Source organism: Eupeodes corollae, chromosome 3 (assembly GCF_945859685.1).
Source record: "Eupeodes corollae chromosome 3, idEupCoro1.1, whole genome shotgun sequence".
In the NCBI taxonomy this organism is placed as follows: domain Eukaryota; kingdom Metazoa; phylum Arthropoda; class Insecta; order Diptera; family Syrphidae; genus Eupeodes; species Eupeodes corollae.
The window spans coordinates 10,705,957-10,722,104 of NC_079149.1; the positions used below are offsets into that span (position 1 = coordinate 10,705,957).

The 16,148-nt window shown below is 37.5% G+C and overlaps 1 protein-coding gene and 1 long non-coding RNA gene across 7 annotated transcripts in view; one reads left to right on the forward strand and one right to left on the reverse strand.

Annotated features, from left to right (window-relative positions):
- Positions 1-16,148, forward strand: part of LOC129949298 (muscle M-line assembly protein unc-89) — a 111,604-nt gene that overhangs the window by 23,764 nt on the left and 71,692 nt on the right. For all 6 annotated transcript variants that reach the window (XM_056060676.1, XM_056060677.1, XM_056060673.1 and 3 more), the window contains one exon: positions 49-15,936. In XM_056060676.1, the coding sequence (XP_055916651.1) occupies positions 49-15,936 (15,888 nt within the window). The remainder of the gene's footprint in view (positions 1-48; positions 15,937-16,148) is intronic.
- Positions 1-16,148, reverse strand: part of LOC129949301 (uncharacterized) — a 43,352-nt gene that overhangs the window by 9,779 nt on the left and 17,425 nt on the right. The window lies entirely within an intron of this gene.

The following is a 16,148-nucleotide window of genomic DNA, read 5'->3' on the forward strand; positions in this document are numbered from 1 at the left end:
GTATTTAAAAAAGCAAACTTAATAACTTTCACTTTTTTCCTTATACAGTTCCTAAAAACTATCGTAAACCTCGTTTCATGGAGAGCCTCAAGGCTGTACTAACTGAAGAAGGCCTCGTATCTTTTGAGTGTAAAGTTGTTGGATTTCCAACTCCAACTCTAAAGTGGTTCAAAGATGGACAAGAGCTGAAGCCTGGTGATGTCTATCAATTGACAGGAACTAATTCTCTTGGAACTTATTGCTGCATAGCGAAGAATTGCATGGGTGAGAACAGCAGTGTTGCTGTTCTTACTATTGAAGATATAGAAAACCAGCTTAACGATGAAGAACGAATTATGTTTACAAAGCAAAATCAACCACCGAAATTTGTGTCAGGTTTAAAAACACAAGATGCTAAGATAAACGAACCTTTCCGATTTACAGTAACGGTGAAGGCTTTACCAGACCCAGTTCTGTCCTGGTTCAGGGATGAACTGCCAATTGAATCAAATGAACGTTACAATCACTACGCCGGTGAAGCAGAGACTTATCATTTGGATGTGAAATGTGTTGAGTTTGTCGATCAGGCTGAATGGAAGTGCGTAGCAGTGAATGATTTCGGCACAAGTGTCACATCGTGCTTCCTGAAACTGCAAATTCCTCGACACTTCAAGAAGCCACGTTTTCTTGAGTGTCTTCGAGCTGTACTAACTGAAGAAGGAGCTGTAAACTTGGAATGTAAGGTAATTGGGGTTCCTCAGCCGGTTCTTAAATGGTACAAGGATGGAATTGAACTAAAGCCAGGTGATATCCATCGAATAATCTCGGGACAGGATGGAACTTGCTGTTTGGGAACTTACACATGTGAGGCAAGGAACTGCATGGGAGTAGTTGCTAGCTCAGCGTCCCTGCTTGGTTTTGAAGATGCGTACAAGAACCAAAAACCCGAACCTCCAGTCAATGAACTTCAAAGAAACTTCTCGCTGTCCACCATCCAAGAGGAGAGAACATCTCAAATGTACGAGAGTGCCGTTGGAGATATTTCCATCGATGAGAAAGGGGACATTTCATTCTCCTTCGATGGGAAGGAAGTTTCTGTTTCTCTCTATGAAACGCCAGATCTTACAGAAGAAGAAGCTCTTAAAATTGTTGAAATGTACGCCGACCAGATTTCGGAACATGTCACGGAGCAAAATATTGTCGAGTTACCTCCTTTAAGGTTCATTAAAGAAACTTCACAATCCGGAAATTTGCTTATGGAAGCTGTTGTCATAGATATCGCTCCAGACTATTTCGTTCACGAAGAAGATATGCGCACCGAAGCTGGCATGGATGATATTTCAATATGTGAAGTTACCATTCATGGTTCTTCTGGAGGACAAGACGAACCACCACTCGATAAGGAAACAGAAGAGTTTGCCAAGAAAAGCATGGAAAAAATGGAAGAAGAGCTTTCCATGTCAGCACCGATAAGAAAACGCAAAAAGTCACGTGGTACCGAAATTGATGAATATTTCAGTTTGTCGAAGGCATCAGGAAGTCAAGGCGATGAAGACACCTCTGAGCTGCAGACATTTGCAAGCGCTAGCAACCATATGACTTCATCGAAAATTGAATCCATAGAAATGGAAGAAGTTCGTGCTGAGGAAGAAATCCAACCACCAAAACGAAAGAAGGACAAGAAAAGTCCTGAAACTGATTCATCTCTTACCACTGACGCCGAGGCTATTTTACAGGACATTTCAGGAGCTGCGGGTGATGGTCTTCAATTGAGAAAGCCATCGAAAGCAGTAACGGATGATAAGGAAATCGAGAAAAATCTTAAGTCCCTGCTGCCACTTGCTAAACTCTTGAAAACAATAGAAACTCATTTGGTTGCAGTGGAGAGCGAAGTGACTTCGCAGTCTGCCATGATGATGTCTCCAACTTCAGCTGAACAAAGTATTGGAATTATCCGGAATGTCCTGGAGCCAATTAAGCAGATTCAAGGCAAAATGAAGGTTTACTCTGGAGAGATTCCTATCGAAGTTCTGTTCCAGTCAATGGAAGGCGATATTAGGGCTTTGCACACTGGCTTACAGGTCATTGAAAAGTGTGTAGCTATGGACGAGACCGGAATGACTCTTATTCAAAGAACCAGTGTGTGTATTATTGACAGTGTGGGTGAACAGTTTGTGAAGACTTTCGAAGAAGTCAAGAACATCGCTAAAAACTTTGAATCGGAGCATATTAAAATGCAAACCGATATAACAGCCGAGGATATTCAACAGGGAATTCAAATAACTCAGGACACGATCAAATCGCAGGCACTTTTGCAAGAAGCTCAAGACATTGAAACAGCTCAACATGTCTCCGATTCAGTTGCAAAGCTCCAAGCAGTACCACAAACTGTTCCTTTTGACGCTGTGACTGAAGCAAAGCTTCCATCAGAAGCTGATTCGTTAAAACTTATCTGTCGACCGGTGATTAAGATTCAACAGGCTTTAGAGAACATTGAGAATGAACTGTCCATGGAAGAAAACGAAGAAGAGCTTTATTCTCGGGTACACGAAATGGCACTGTTGAATCTCCAGGGTCCAATTGATGAGCTGCAGCTAGAAGTGGACAAAGTAGAACAAAAGGTCGTCGCTGCGGCAGGAAATGAGTCCATAGAGCAAAAAATCAATATGACTATATTGGACATTGTCAGCCCTCCTCTTTTTGAACTGAAGAAGGGTTTGGAAATAATCTCAAAGCAGTCAGCGGGAAATATCCATTCTGGAATGATGACAGTGAGTGCAATTGAATCAATGGTGCCACCATTGCAGGAGATCCAAAATGGTCTAGCCCAGTTGGGTCAAGACATCGAATTCGGCCAAGTTAAGGAAGACTTTGCCCCCGACTCAGCTGATACTCAGAAACTTCTTCAATCATTGGCACAAGCTGTTTTGCACTTTGAATCGAATATTGAACGTTTATCACCAAGACTATTACCAAATCTTCAAGGTGGGTTGGTGGGCTTGAAAGATGAACTCTCCCGCTTGATTGGAAACATATTGGATAGCAACTTAAACAAGTACAGGCTAACAGTATTGGAGAACCTTAAGACACCTATTGATGAATTGAACTATTGCTTGCGTCAAACAGAGCAAAAGTCCATATCAGGATCATTGAGCGACCTGATCGATCCAATCCGAAGCTTGCGTGAGAAAGTTCAGCTTGGAGAAGATATCTTGTCTATATCAGATGTTCAAAAGAATGAATTGAATATTGAAAGCTTGGTTCAGATTCGGAAAATAATAAAAACAATTGAAATCGATATTGAAGAGCATGAGTTCAAATTGCTTCAGAAGGAGATTGAGTTGGACGAAAAACAAGCTACTGAGGCTGACCAGTCCTTTGTTTCGATGCGAGAAGCCTTGTCACTTCAAATAGCAAAAGAAGAAGGACAGAGAACAATCGAGAAAATTGAAGAAATACATGAGTGTTTGGCTACTCTTCAGACCGAAATGGTTCTGGAAGAAGCTACCTCCTTAACAGCTGAAAATATTTCGGTGTTAAAAAAAATGGTCAAACCGGTGAAAGAAATGTTGGAATGTGTTGCCCAGGTTAAAAGTGGCGTTGCATTTGATACTGTTGAAGACTTCAGTACCGATGTTAATATGAAGGTTCTTCAAGAGATAGCCGAGCCCATTAACGATCTAGCGATAGCCTTGAAAGTCATCACTGCACCCAAGGTAGTCGAAGACCCGAAGTCCTTAACAACCCATGAAGACATTTCTGCCCTGAAAACCTTAGCTCAGCCGGTTCAGGAGTTGAGGAATTGTATTGCTAGACTTGGGCAAGAGGCCGCCTTTGATGAACAAGTGCGAAGTATGGACGAACAGCAAGCCATTTTAAAAATTGCTAAGCCATTGAACGAGCTTCAGCATTGCTTAGATGGGCTTATTCAACAGACGATGGTCGAGACAATGGAGGATGTATCAACTTTGGAAGATGTCTCCACACTTAAAACAGTTGGTGAAACATCTTCTCAGCAGGCACATTTGAGCCAAGAAGATAAGTCGCTGGAAGAATTGGAACTTGACAGCACTAAACAACAGAAAGCAGAAGCTCTTCTCACTGGTCTTAGACAAGGTCTGACATCGGTGGTAGCTTATTGTTCGCAATATGACGTGTCATCGTTGAAAGTGGATACTTTAAATAAGTTGCATGCTACTGTTACCAAGCTTAAAGATCTGGAAAAGTGCGTTGCTGAAGTTTGCGAAGTTAGCGTTCATGATCCAAAAGTTTCTGTTTCCGAAACAATGTCAGATGCTGGAACACTCGCAGAAGCAGTTATGAGTCTTGAATCTTGTGTTTTACAAGTTCAAGCCTACTTACCGGCAGAAGGTCTTCAAGACTTATCAACCGAAAGCTTAACAAAACTAAACATATCAGCTCTATCTGCCCCTTTGTATGAGCTTAGAGAGTGTCTTCAAGTGTTCCATACACAAGAGTTTGAAAACGTTGACACTTTTACGACGGCTCCCAAAGTTTCTCTGGCTTCTAGAGAGCTCATCGAAGAAATAACCCCATTTATTGTAGCTGTACACGAAAATCAAGCTCTTGAAACTCTTCAAAGCTTAGTCGAAGTAGAAAATCTGGAAAAGTGCAGACAAATTTTAGCACCAATTCAACAACTTCAGCAAGCAGTTCTTGTTCATGATCAAGGTCATATATCGCAAGTTGACAAAGTATCAAGCCAGTCCACTATGGAAACTTTTGCAAAGCCTTTGATGAGTCTACAAGAGGCAATTGTTAACATTCAAGAACAGTATCCTTATTCAACATTTGAGACTTGTCCTGAGTTCAAAATCTTACAAGCTAAATCAAATGCCATCTATCAACTCTTGAAGTACGTTGAACATGTCAATTGTGAAGCTCTAGATAATGTTGCAGAAATGTCTACACAAGCTGATATCTCCGCTCTTGAAACGTATGCCGCGTCTCTCGAAGGAAGTGAGATAATGCAAGCGGTCCAAATAGAACAAATGGTTGTGGAACCAGCTGATATAAAGGCTTGTGTTGAAGATGGTATCAAACAAATTGACAACTGCCTTGAAAAACCAACCTTTAAGAAGTCTAAAGATCTCAAAGAAGTCGAAGCCGTTATGAAAGAACTTAAGAGCAGCTTCCAGCAGATGCAAGTAGAGCTGAGCAAAGAGTCAGAAGGTGAGTCTTCGATTTTAGCCAAATCTAACATCGCAAGAACTCTCTTCAAGCTCAAAGAGTGCCTGGTCCACACTTATGAAGGTGGCTATGAAGAGTCTCTTGATGACATCGAGAAGACGTTTGAAGACATTCTGCAAGCTTTACCTGAGTTGGAAGTCCTATTGGCTGAGGAGATGAGCCACAAGGTTTTGGATAAAATAATTGAAACCGTTTGTATATCAGAAAGTTGTGCAGAAAATCAAGAAGTTCACATGGAATTTATGAAGCACTTAGTGGTCCCATTGAAAGAACTTGCTACTGACATTGAAAAACTTGGAAAGAGTAGTGAAACTGAAGTATCAAAATCTTCGGCTCAAATGGTTGGTTTACAATCTCGTCTTATGAACGCTTTCAGGGCACTGAATGAGGTCAGTGAAAGTGTTCCGAATGAGCTTTTGGATCACGTTTTGACTGGACAAAGTGTATTAGTTTCGGTGTTTGATTTTATCGAAGCAACCGAATCTCTGCGGGTTATTGAAGTCATTCAGGAAATCGACAATCTGCTGATTCCATTGAGTGGAATAAATGAGATTTTAGGTGAAACCCTGCATCAGGCTGGTGGACAACAACTTCAGGAACTATTGAAACCCGTGAAGGAAGCCCAAGAGCTTCTCACAACAGTTCAAGAACAATTGGCAAGTGGAAGTGAGCTTGCCACTAAATTAGCAACAGCCAATGAGTTTGTCATCCAAGACTTGCAAGAAAAGATCGAAAAAATAGAAAAAGAAATTCTTGTCAAGGAAAATCTTGCAGAGCTCACTGTTGACGAAGTTAAAGATATCCAATCAATAGCAGAACCTTTGGAGAAGCTTCAAGTTTCGTTGGTGGAATTCGCAAATCAGCAGAAAATGGAGGTGATTTCTGAAATGGCTCACAAACGCAAAGCAGAAATTGGGGAGACAAAAGATGATTCAAGTGTCACTGTTGAAGAAAAGGATCAACAGCAAGTTCCAGAAAAGAAAAAATCAAGGTTATCAGAAAATAGTCCAGAGAAATTGGGTTCTGAAAAAGATATTTTGAAAGTCGATGATAAAATTGAGATTCAGGAGTCCTCCAATCTCGAGACTTCTGAAGCATTTGAGACTCAACAAATCCCTACGAAGCATGAAACTGAGGAAATAATTATTAAAGAGTCAGCAAAATCATCAACATTGAAAGAAGAAGTTATTTCTGTTTCATCAAAAACTGAAGTGAAGAAAGAACAACATAAAGTTGACGAACTTGATTTACAAACAATTAAGACTCAAATCGGGTCTGAGATGTTTGAGAGTTTTGAATCGTTATGTTTGCTTAAAGGTCAAATCATTGAAGCAAAGGGTGTTAAAGTTCAGAAAGCATCTCAAGAAATTCTCAGCACTTTGGAAATAACTGTTAGTGATTTAGAAAAGGTTTTCGTCAGTAGTACTGCCGATACAATTGAAGATACCCTCTTTCTTCCACTTTTTAAAATGCGAGATCTACTGGCATTTATAAAACAGAATCCGGAACACTATAAAGAGAATACAGATATTTTAAATATGTCTAACAAACTTTTTACGTCAATTTTAAACCATAATGTCGGCTTGAGAAGAGCTTTTCTGCAAGACATAGTTCAAACGCCTAAAGATGAATTTTCGAATATAATTCCTCTTTTGGAAGAAGCTCAGGGTCTAGAAACATGTAGAAGCCTTCTCACAGTTGTAAAAGAAATCGATTCTGTATTAACTTTGATTGTCTCGAAAAATGAAGGCTCTCTTGGAAGGTCTTCTGAAGCATTTATTAAACTTGAAGAAAATCTAAGTAAACTAAAAGATCAAGCAGAAGATCTTGGTAAAAGATTGCCAGCCACTTTCAGGCAGACATGTGTGGAACCACTTGTGAAAATATGTGCAGCTGTTGGTGATTCTAAAACTGAAGATGTCATTGAGGTTCTACAGGAAATGGAAGCTCTAAAGGGACCTTTAAAAGTTTTGAAAGAAACAATGGCAAGAAATATAAAGAAATTTAAGGAGTCACAACAATTGGAAGAAACTTTAGAAGCCAATGCTGAAAAGAAGTTGAAAGAATCGGAAAAAGTAAAGGAGTCAAAGAAATCCGAAAAAGCAATGAAGGTAGAAGCTGAAGAAAAAAAAGTTGAAACTGAATCAAAAACCAAGGAGCTGACTTCTGAAGAAATTAAACCAATTTCTGAAGATAAACCTCACAAAGTTTTGAAAGAAGAATCTGATGTAATAAAAACTAGTGAATCCTCTCAAAAGGATTTCATTCCATCTGAAGACACTTCAGGCTCAAAGGCAACACAGATTGAAGATGGTGCACACAAACTTGTTTCTGGAGATTCTCAACTAAGTGAAGACAAAGAAGAAGAAAAGGGGCCAAAAGAGAAAAAAATTAAAGCAAAGAAAGAAACAGCTGTGGTTGAGAAAATTAGTGAAAAGAAAACGGAAGCCAAGGCATTGGAAATTGAAAAGCTGGAATCTCAAAAAGCTCAATTACTTAACAAAGGAAAAGTGGAGCTGCAGAAAATTGAAGACTCTAAGAAGGATATTCAAATCACGTCATTAGAAACTGAATCAGCAAAGGCACTTTCAATGAAAAAAGAGGAAATAGTTCAAATTGAAGAAGCTACAGCTACCGCAAAGAAAGCAGAAATTATAGGGGTTGGGGGAACACCAATTGAAGAAGCAAAATTACTTACTACAGAAATTTTGAAGCAAGAAGTGGAAGAATTAAAGCAAAAAATTGAAGTTTCGGAAGTTGAAGCTGAATCTAAAAAAGCTCAATTGCTTGAGACCTCTGAGTTAAAAGAAGTCAAAGTAAATGAGAAGAAGACTGAGACAACGGAAATTGAAGAACAAAATATTCAACAAGCTCAATTGCTTACGGAGGAAAAGATAGAAGAACAAACACTTGATGATACTTCATCTGTTCAAGTTGATGCAACAAAATTAAAATCAAAAGCCAAACTCTTACAATTAGAAGAAGCAGAGCTACAAGAAATTAGTAAAACTGCAACTACAACTGAATCAGAGGAAATAAAAGCTCTAAAAGCAGACGTCTTAGATGTGGAAAAACTTGAAAGTCATAAATTGGAAAATTCAACAAAGAAAGTAGAAGTTGCAGTTGTGGAAGTTTCAAAAATGGCAGCTGAGCAACATTATACTGAACCGGAAAGATTGGAAGAAGGAAAAGTTTCAGAATCTCCACAAAAAATTAAGGAAGAAGCTATTGAAGGTATTCAGCCATTAATTGCTGATGTAAGTGAAGTTAAACTAATGGAAGAAGAGTCGTCTCCTAGAAAAGATACTGATGCCTTAAATGAGAACGAAATAAAGGAACAAACTGAAAAATCAGAAGATCTTTCTCAAGAACTTACAGCTGAATCAGTCTCAGAAGTTGATTCAACAAAAATACTTAAAACGTTGGATGTGATTCACAATTTGTCAGAAGAGTCTAAAACTGAGATTACTAGTGCACTAGATGAATTAAATGATTTGAATGAACAGCTTGCAGCTGGAGTTCCAGATGAAGAACAACTCCTTCAATCAGTGAGGAAAGCATTCTTCAAACTAAGAGAATGCATAGTACACACTTATGATGGCAGCAAGACTTCCGACGATGACGAAGAATCTAAGCTTAAAATTATTGACGAAGCTTTCAAAGATATTCTGGAATCTAATTCTTTCGTAAGGAATCATATTTGCAATGAACTCATGAGCAATACAATCGCTTCTATTGAAAATCTAAATTCATCTTTAAGTAAAGGTTCAAGTCAGAAATTACCAAAGGAACTGGTTTCCCTAATTCAACCTTTAGATAGTCTAAAAGACTCAATTGTGATTTTAATGAAATCAGATGTTGATTCATTTGAAAAGTCCTCAAATCAAATGATTACCTTGCAGACTTGTTTAATGAACACTTTTTTCAAGTTCGATGACATTGTAACAAGTCAGGAAGACAAGAATGTTAAGGCAATCTTGGTTAGTGCGGAGGATGTTATTTTGAAAATTCATGATCACTTTGATGTTCCTGAACAATTTATACCGAAGATAAATATTTCAGAAGACTTAAGTCGTTTGTCTGGGCCTTTGGAAAGGATTTTAAAGTTATTGACTATTGAACTGATAAAAATGGATAAACTGGAAGTTGAAATACAACAACTCGCAGAAATGGAAGAAAAAGAACTAAGAGTTGAAGACATAACTGAGAAAAAATCAGCAGCAGGAATTTCTGTAACGGAAGCTGAAAAAATAAAAGAAGGCAAAGTAGAAGATAGCACTCAAAAGCCTTCATTAGATGAAATCAAGTCTGAAGAACCTCATAGTGCTAAGATTGTTGAACTTGGGGAAGCAGAGTTAGAAACTGTCGACTCTGCGAAAATATCATTAGAAACCATTGAAATTTCCAATGAAGTTAAGGTTGCAGAGAAATCAATAACTAAACCTGAAACTATTGTTGAGAAAACAATTGATTCAACAACTCAGAAACCAGAGGTCATCGAAGACATTGGCGCGAAAAAATCGACAGCTAAAGTTTCTGTTACAGAAGCCGAACAAGTAGAGGAACAAATAATAGACGACAATTCTCGAAAACTTTCTTCAGCCGATATCAAAATTGAAGAACCTAAAAGTGCTAAAATTGCTGAACTTAAGGAAGCTGAACCAGCAACTGTTGAGGCTACTAAACAATCTTTAGAAATCACTGAAGTTTCAGATGAAGTAAAGGTTGCAGAAAAGTCAACAACTAAACCTGAGGCTATAGTTGAGAAAATCATTGATTCAACAATTCAAAAATCTGAGGTTATAGAAGACATTACTCCAAAACTAACCAAAGGCGAAGTTTCTGTTACCGAAGCGGAACAAATAGAAGAACGAAAAGTGGAAGAAAATGCTCAAAAACTTTCTTTAGCTGATATCAAAACTGAAGTACCTAAAAGTGCCAAAATTGCTGAGCTGAAAGAAGCTGAAACAGCGACTGTTGAGGCTGCTAAAAAACCTTTAGAGTTGACTGAAATTTCAGATGAATTAAAAATTGCAGAAAAGTCAGTTACTAAACCTGAGACTTTAGTTGAGAAAGTCATTGATTCAACAATTCAAAAATCAGAGGTTGTAGAAAATATAACTGTGGAAAAATCGATAGCTGAAGTTTCTGTAACAGAAGCTGAACAAGTAGAAGAACAAAAAATAAAAGATAATACTCAAAAACTTTCTTCTACCGATATCAAGACAGAAGAACCAAAAAGTGCCAAAACTGCTGAGCTGAAGGAAGCTGAAACAGCAACTGTTGAGGATGCTAAAAAATCTTTAAAGGTCACTGAAGTTTCAAATGAAGTAAAAGTAGCAGAAAAGTCAGTAACTAAACCTGAAGCACTAGTCGAAAAAGTCATTGATTCAACAACTCTTAAACCTGAGCTCATCGAAGACATTTCTCCGAAAAAATCAGCTGCTGAAGTTTCTGTTACAGAAGCGGAACAAATGGAAGAACACAAAGTAGAAGACAATGTTCAAAAACTTTCATTAACCGATATCAAGACTGAAGATCCTCACAGTGCGAAAATTGTTGAACTAGAAAAAGTAAAAAGTGAAACAGTTCCTGAGGCCAAAAAATCTGTTAAAGTTACTGATGTCTCGAAGGAAGAAAAAGTTGCAGAAAAATCAGTCACTGAACCTGAAACTATTGTTGAAAAAATAATTGCTCAAACAGCTCTAAAACAAGAAGTAATTGAAGATATTACTGTGAGAGAGTTAGCAGCTGAAATGAGTGTAACAGAAGCAGAACAAATAGAAGAGAAGAAAGTAGAAGACAAAGCTCAAAAACTTTCTTTAGTTGATGTCAAGACTGAAAAACCTCACGGTGCCAAAATTGCTGAACTTAAACAAGCAGACGAAGAAACTATTCAATCCGCTAAAAAATCTGTAGAGATAACAGATATCTCGAACGATGGAAAAGTTGCAGAAAAGTCTGTCACTAAATCTGAAGCTGTTGTTGAGAAAGTTATTGATTTAGCAACACAAAAAGCTGAGATCATTGAAGACATTATTGCGAAAAAATCCACAGCTGATGTTTCTGTTACGGAAGCCGAACAAATGGAAGAAATAAAAGTAAAAGACAGTCTTCGAAAACTTTCTTCAGCTGATATCAAAACTGATAAATCTCACAGTGCGAAAATTGCGGAAGTCAAGGAAGCAGAGTTTGAAATAGTTTCTGATGCCAAAAAGTCATTTGAGATCACTGAACTTTCAGATGAAGGAAAAATTGCTGAAAAATCAGTAACTAAACCTGAAATTGCTGTAGAAAAGGACCTTGAAACACTAACTCAAAAGCCGAAGGACACAGACGTAAAACCATCAAAGAAACAAACTGCTGAAAAATCATTTACTGAAGCAGAATCAATTGTTGAAGAAAAATTGAAAGAAAAACCAGCAGAAAGTATTAACATTGAAGAATTTGGTACAGAAGCACATTCGGGAGTAAAATCAATAACTGCACCTATAACAACTCAAACTGGAGAACTTACAATAGATACTTCAAAGCCTGAAATTACGGAAGTAAAAGCAACTAACTCCCAAAAGGCTGAAGTTTCTGAAATAACTGCAGAACAACTGCAGGAGGGTAAGATTGTTGACAGCAAAATGGAATCGAAAATTGCAGACCTGAGTTCTGAGGCATTGGTTGCTCAAAAATCAGTGACCGAAGCAGAAGAAGTGATGTTTGAAACTTTGGAAGCAACAGCACAACTGAAAAAAGAAGAAGACATCAGAAGTGCTGAATCTCAAATAGCAGTATCTTCAGAAATAAAACTCGAAGCCATTGAAAACGTTACAGTTGATGAGCATAATGTGAAAATTCGAAGTGAAGAAGTTGCACTAAAGAAATTAGTTGGGGAAAAATCTGTTGGTGGTTCATCTATAAAAGAAGATGAATTGACAAGTCCACAATCTGAACATTCCAAAGTGAACCTTGAAAAGATCGAAATCATCGCAGTTGATGACAATAAGGCAAAACTTAGTACAGAAGAACTTCAATCAGAAAAGTTAATTGCTAAGAAAAGCATTACAAAGCTCGATACATTTGAAGTTAAACATCTATCTGAAGACAAACATAAGCCAATTATTGAAGATGTGTCTAGGACTGAAAAACAAACTGCCAGTGTTGATGAAATTAGAGCAGAAGTTATTGAGGCAAAGATTGTTGAAGATGGTTCAAAGAAACCCATAACTTCAGAGCTAGTTTCCGAAGCTCAAGAAGCTCAAAAATCGACCATAGAAGCTGAAAAATTGGAAGTCAAAAACTCGGTGGATGAAAAACGAAAGCAAGAAATTTCTGACTTGGATAAAGCGAAAACAGCAGACATGTCTGAAGAAGAATCTTCAATCAATAAGTCTACCGAACTTTCAACAAAAGAACAAGAAGCATTGGAAATGAAGGAAGCTAGTACAAGTAAAAAGGATGCTGAAGAAATAAAAGAAGTTTCAAAAATTGAAGAAAAGAAAGTCGAAGAAATAAAAAGTAAGGAAGATAAAAAAGAAGACGAAACATCAAAACCAAAACGAAAAAAATCTAAGGCTAGTCCTGAAAAGAAAAAAATTGAAGAACTTAAAACTGACAAACCAGATTCCAATGTTGATCAAAATGATGATAAGCCCAAGAAATCGAAATCTAAGAGTCCCGAAAAACAGAAATCGGAAGAAGAACAAACTAAACCATCTCTCAAAACTCAGAAAAGTGATGAAGATAAAGACGTTAAGAAAGTTAAGAGGAGGAAATCGAAATCTAGTCCAGAAAAGAAGAAAGAAGAAGAAACTGTTGCAGACCTTTCTAAAGATGGTCATGTATCCAAGAAAAAAGATACAGCTTCAGGAAAAGAAGACAAACATATTGAAGAAGAAATTGTGCAGAAGAGTCAAGAAAAAGAAGAGACTTTGGAGACTTCAATTGAAAAAAGGTCTAAAGAACAAGAGAAGAAACTTGAACAACCCCAAGCAGAAGAAGCGCCTGCCCTTATTGGCACTTTCAAGTTTAGTATTCTCAAGAAGGTTGTGGAGACTGTACAAGGAACATCTTCAAATGCTAGAGAAAATAACGATATATTTTCTGAGATATGTAATCTAAACGATCAGGTACAATCCAAACCAAACGATGAGAATCTTCTGAAGAAAATGGCCGAATCATTTTTGAAACTACGAGCGAATATTGTCTCGAGAGACGTCTTAAGTTCAACTGAGGTTAAAGAGGACAAATTGGTGGATCTCAAGTCTTCCTTAATTGAAGCTCTTGAGCCAAACCATGAACTGAGAAAACATATTTCCAACAATCTCATGAAAGATTCATTGTTGGTTGTTGAGAGCTTGAAGAATCATCTAATGGAAAATTCGTCTAAGAAAACTGTAAAAGTTCTTGTTCCATTTATTGAACCACTGTCAAATCTTCAAACTGCCGTTGAAAGTCTTACAAAAGGTGAAGATGAGGGATATGATAAGTCTTCAGGGCGAATGGTTAATCTTCAATCATGTCTAATGGATATGTACTTCACTTGTGATGACGTCAAGCCACAAGTGGATGAGAAACTCTCAAAAACAGTACAGAGTTTGATGAAAGTTATGCTTCAAGTACACGATAAGGTTGAAAATGCCATTCAGTCAGTTGATAGGGTTGTAATGAGTCAAAATATTGAAGACATTTCGATACCAATTCAACAAATGAAAGCTATTTTAATATCAACTCCAGCTGAACAAGAAGAGAAAGATCAAACAAAGAAAACTGGAGAGAAACCGGTAGTTGAAGCATTGGAAAAAGATAAGAAACCACCTGTGGATGAAACAGAGAAAAATAAAGCTCTTAAAGATGAAGATAAGAAGAATGAAATTCAAGAAATTTCAGGTCAAACAAAGAAAACTGAAGACAAACCAGAAGTTAAAGTATTGAAAAAAGAAAAGGAACCAGTTATGGATGAAACAGAGAAAAACAAAACTCCTAAAGTTGAAGATAAGAAGAAAGAAGTTCAAGAAATTTCAGGTGTTGCAAAGGATAAATCAGCTCAAAAGAAAATTGAAGAAACAACAGAAATTAAAAATGAAGTAAGTGCTGATAAAAAGAAATTGACTTCTCCAAAAACAAGCCCCAAGAAAAAGAAAGAAAAGGAGACAAAATTAGAGAGTGAGACAGAAGAGCCAGTTCCAGTTCTAGACGATAAACCTGTAGAAGAAATAGTAAATGAGAAACCTAAGAAGACAGAAAGTATTGGTGACGAAGAAGTAATGAACAAAAAGAAATCAGAAGAACAAATAAGTGTTTCTAAACTAAATGAAGAGAAGGAAGACAAGAAACAGGAATTCGCTGAACCAACAAAATTAGTTGAGTCCGAGAAGATGTCAAGTAATTTAGATGTAGAACAAGAAAAGATACAAAAGGCTAAGCTTTCAGAAAAGAAGGTAGAAGGTATTGAGACTGTGGATAGTAAGAAACCATTGGAAGAACCAACTAAATTAGAAACAAGTGTTGAGAAGAAAGTTTCTGATGAACCGGTAGTTGAGCCTAAACAAATTGACACCAAAGTTTCTGCAATTGAGACATCTGAAGGCAAACAAATTGAAGAAGAAATTAAAGAACCTACCAAAATTGAAGAGCCTAAACCTGAAACACCGTCTGCCGAAGCCACTAAAGAGAAAATAACTGAAGTAAAAGAATCGAAAGAAAAAGATTCAAAGCCTAGTGTTACTAAAAAAGGAAGTCCTAAAAAATCAAGTCCTAAAAAGAAGGAAGTTGCAAAGGAAGCTGAAGAAACTAAGAAATTAGAAACTGAAACTACTAAGATAGAAGAAGAATCAAAAACTATTAAGAAGAGCTCCAAAGATGTAGAAGTTCCTGAAGAATCAAAAGAAGAAAAACAAACGATAGAAAAGTTGGATACTGAAATTGAAGAAAAGGTTGAAAAAGAGACGAAGGGAATAACTGAAACAAAATTAGAAGACTCGAAGAAGGAAGAGGCAAAACCGACCAAGAAACTAAGCCCGAAAAAGAAGATTGATAAGAAAAAAACAGATGAAGTAACTTCAAGGATAGAACCCCAAGAAGTAACAAAAACAAGTTCTGAAGAAAAGTCTGGTGGCATTGAATCTAAGACGGATGTTAAACGTACAGCTTCTTTAGAAACAAAAGAAGAAACGTTAAAGACTGAACAAACCTACGAAGACAAAATAACCCAAGGAACCAGGGCACGAGAAACAAGCCCGCAAAAGGCAATTGAAGACACCAGAATTGAAAGTGAAGATATCAATAAAAAGTCCACTGAACCAGTTAGAAGAGCAGAAGTAATCGAAGAACCAAAGCCAGCTAGAGCTGCCAAACCCTCAGAGCTAGAAAAAACCTTTGAACAACCGCCACCAGAGATCAAAGACCGCAAAAAAGAATCCAAACGTGCACCAAACTTCGACCTTAAGTTGACCAACCGAAACTCTCCACTTGGCAGTGACATCAAACTCACCTGCTGTATATCTGGCACTGATGTTTCTGTCCAGTGGTACAAGGACAAAACTCCCATCAAACAGGACTACAAACACCTTCTGAGCTACGTTGATGGTCTCTCATCACTCGAAGTTCGATCCGTTGAGAAAACTGATTCAGGAATTTACCGCTGCATCGCTTCAAACCGCAATGGTGACATCGAAACAAGTTGCCTTGTTTCTGTTTACGAAGTTCCAACCGCCCAATCGGGCACTCCGCCAATATTCACTCGCAACATTCGAGGTATGTTTCTACATCTTTTCTTCAAGTTCACAAAATTTAAAAAAATCAAAAAACACAAATCAAAACAAAGTACTTACCCACAGTTTACCAAAACTAAAACCAAAACCTCAATCACATAACTTGTGCCACTGTCACCAAAAATACTGTGTGTTGTTGTTCCATGCCATTGAGTCACGAGAGACATTATTTTATTTTTGTACGAACTTGTGACA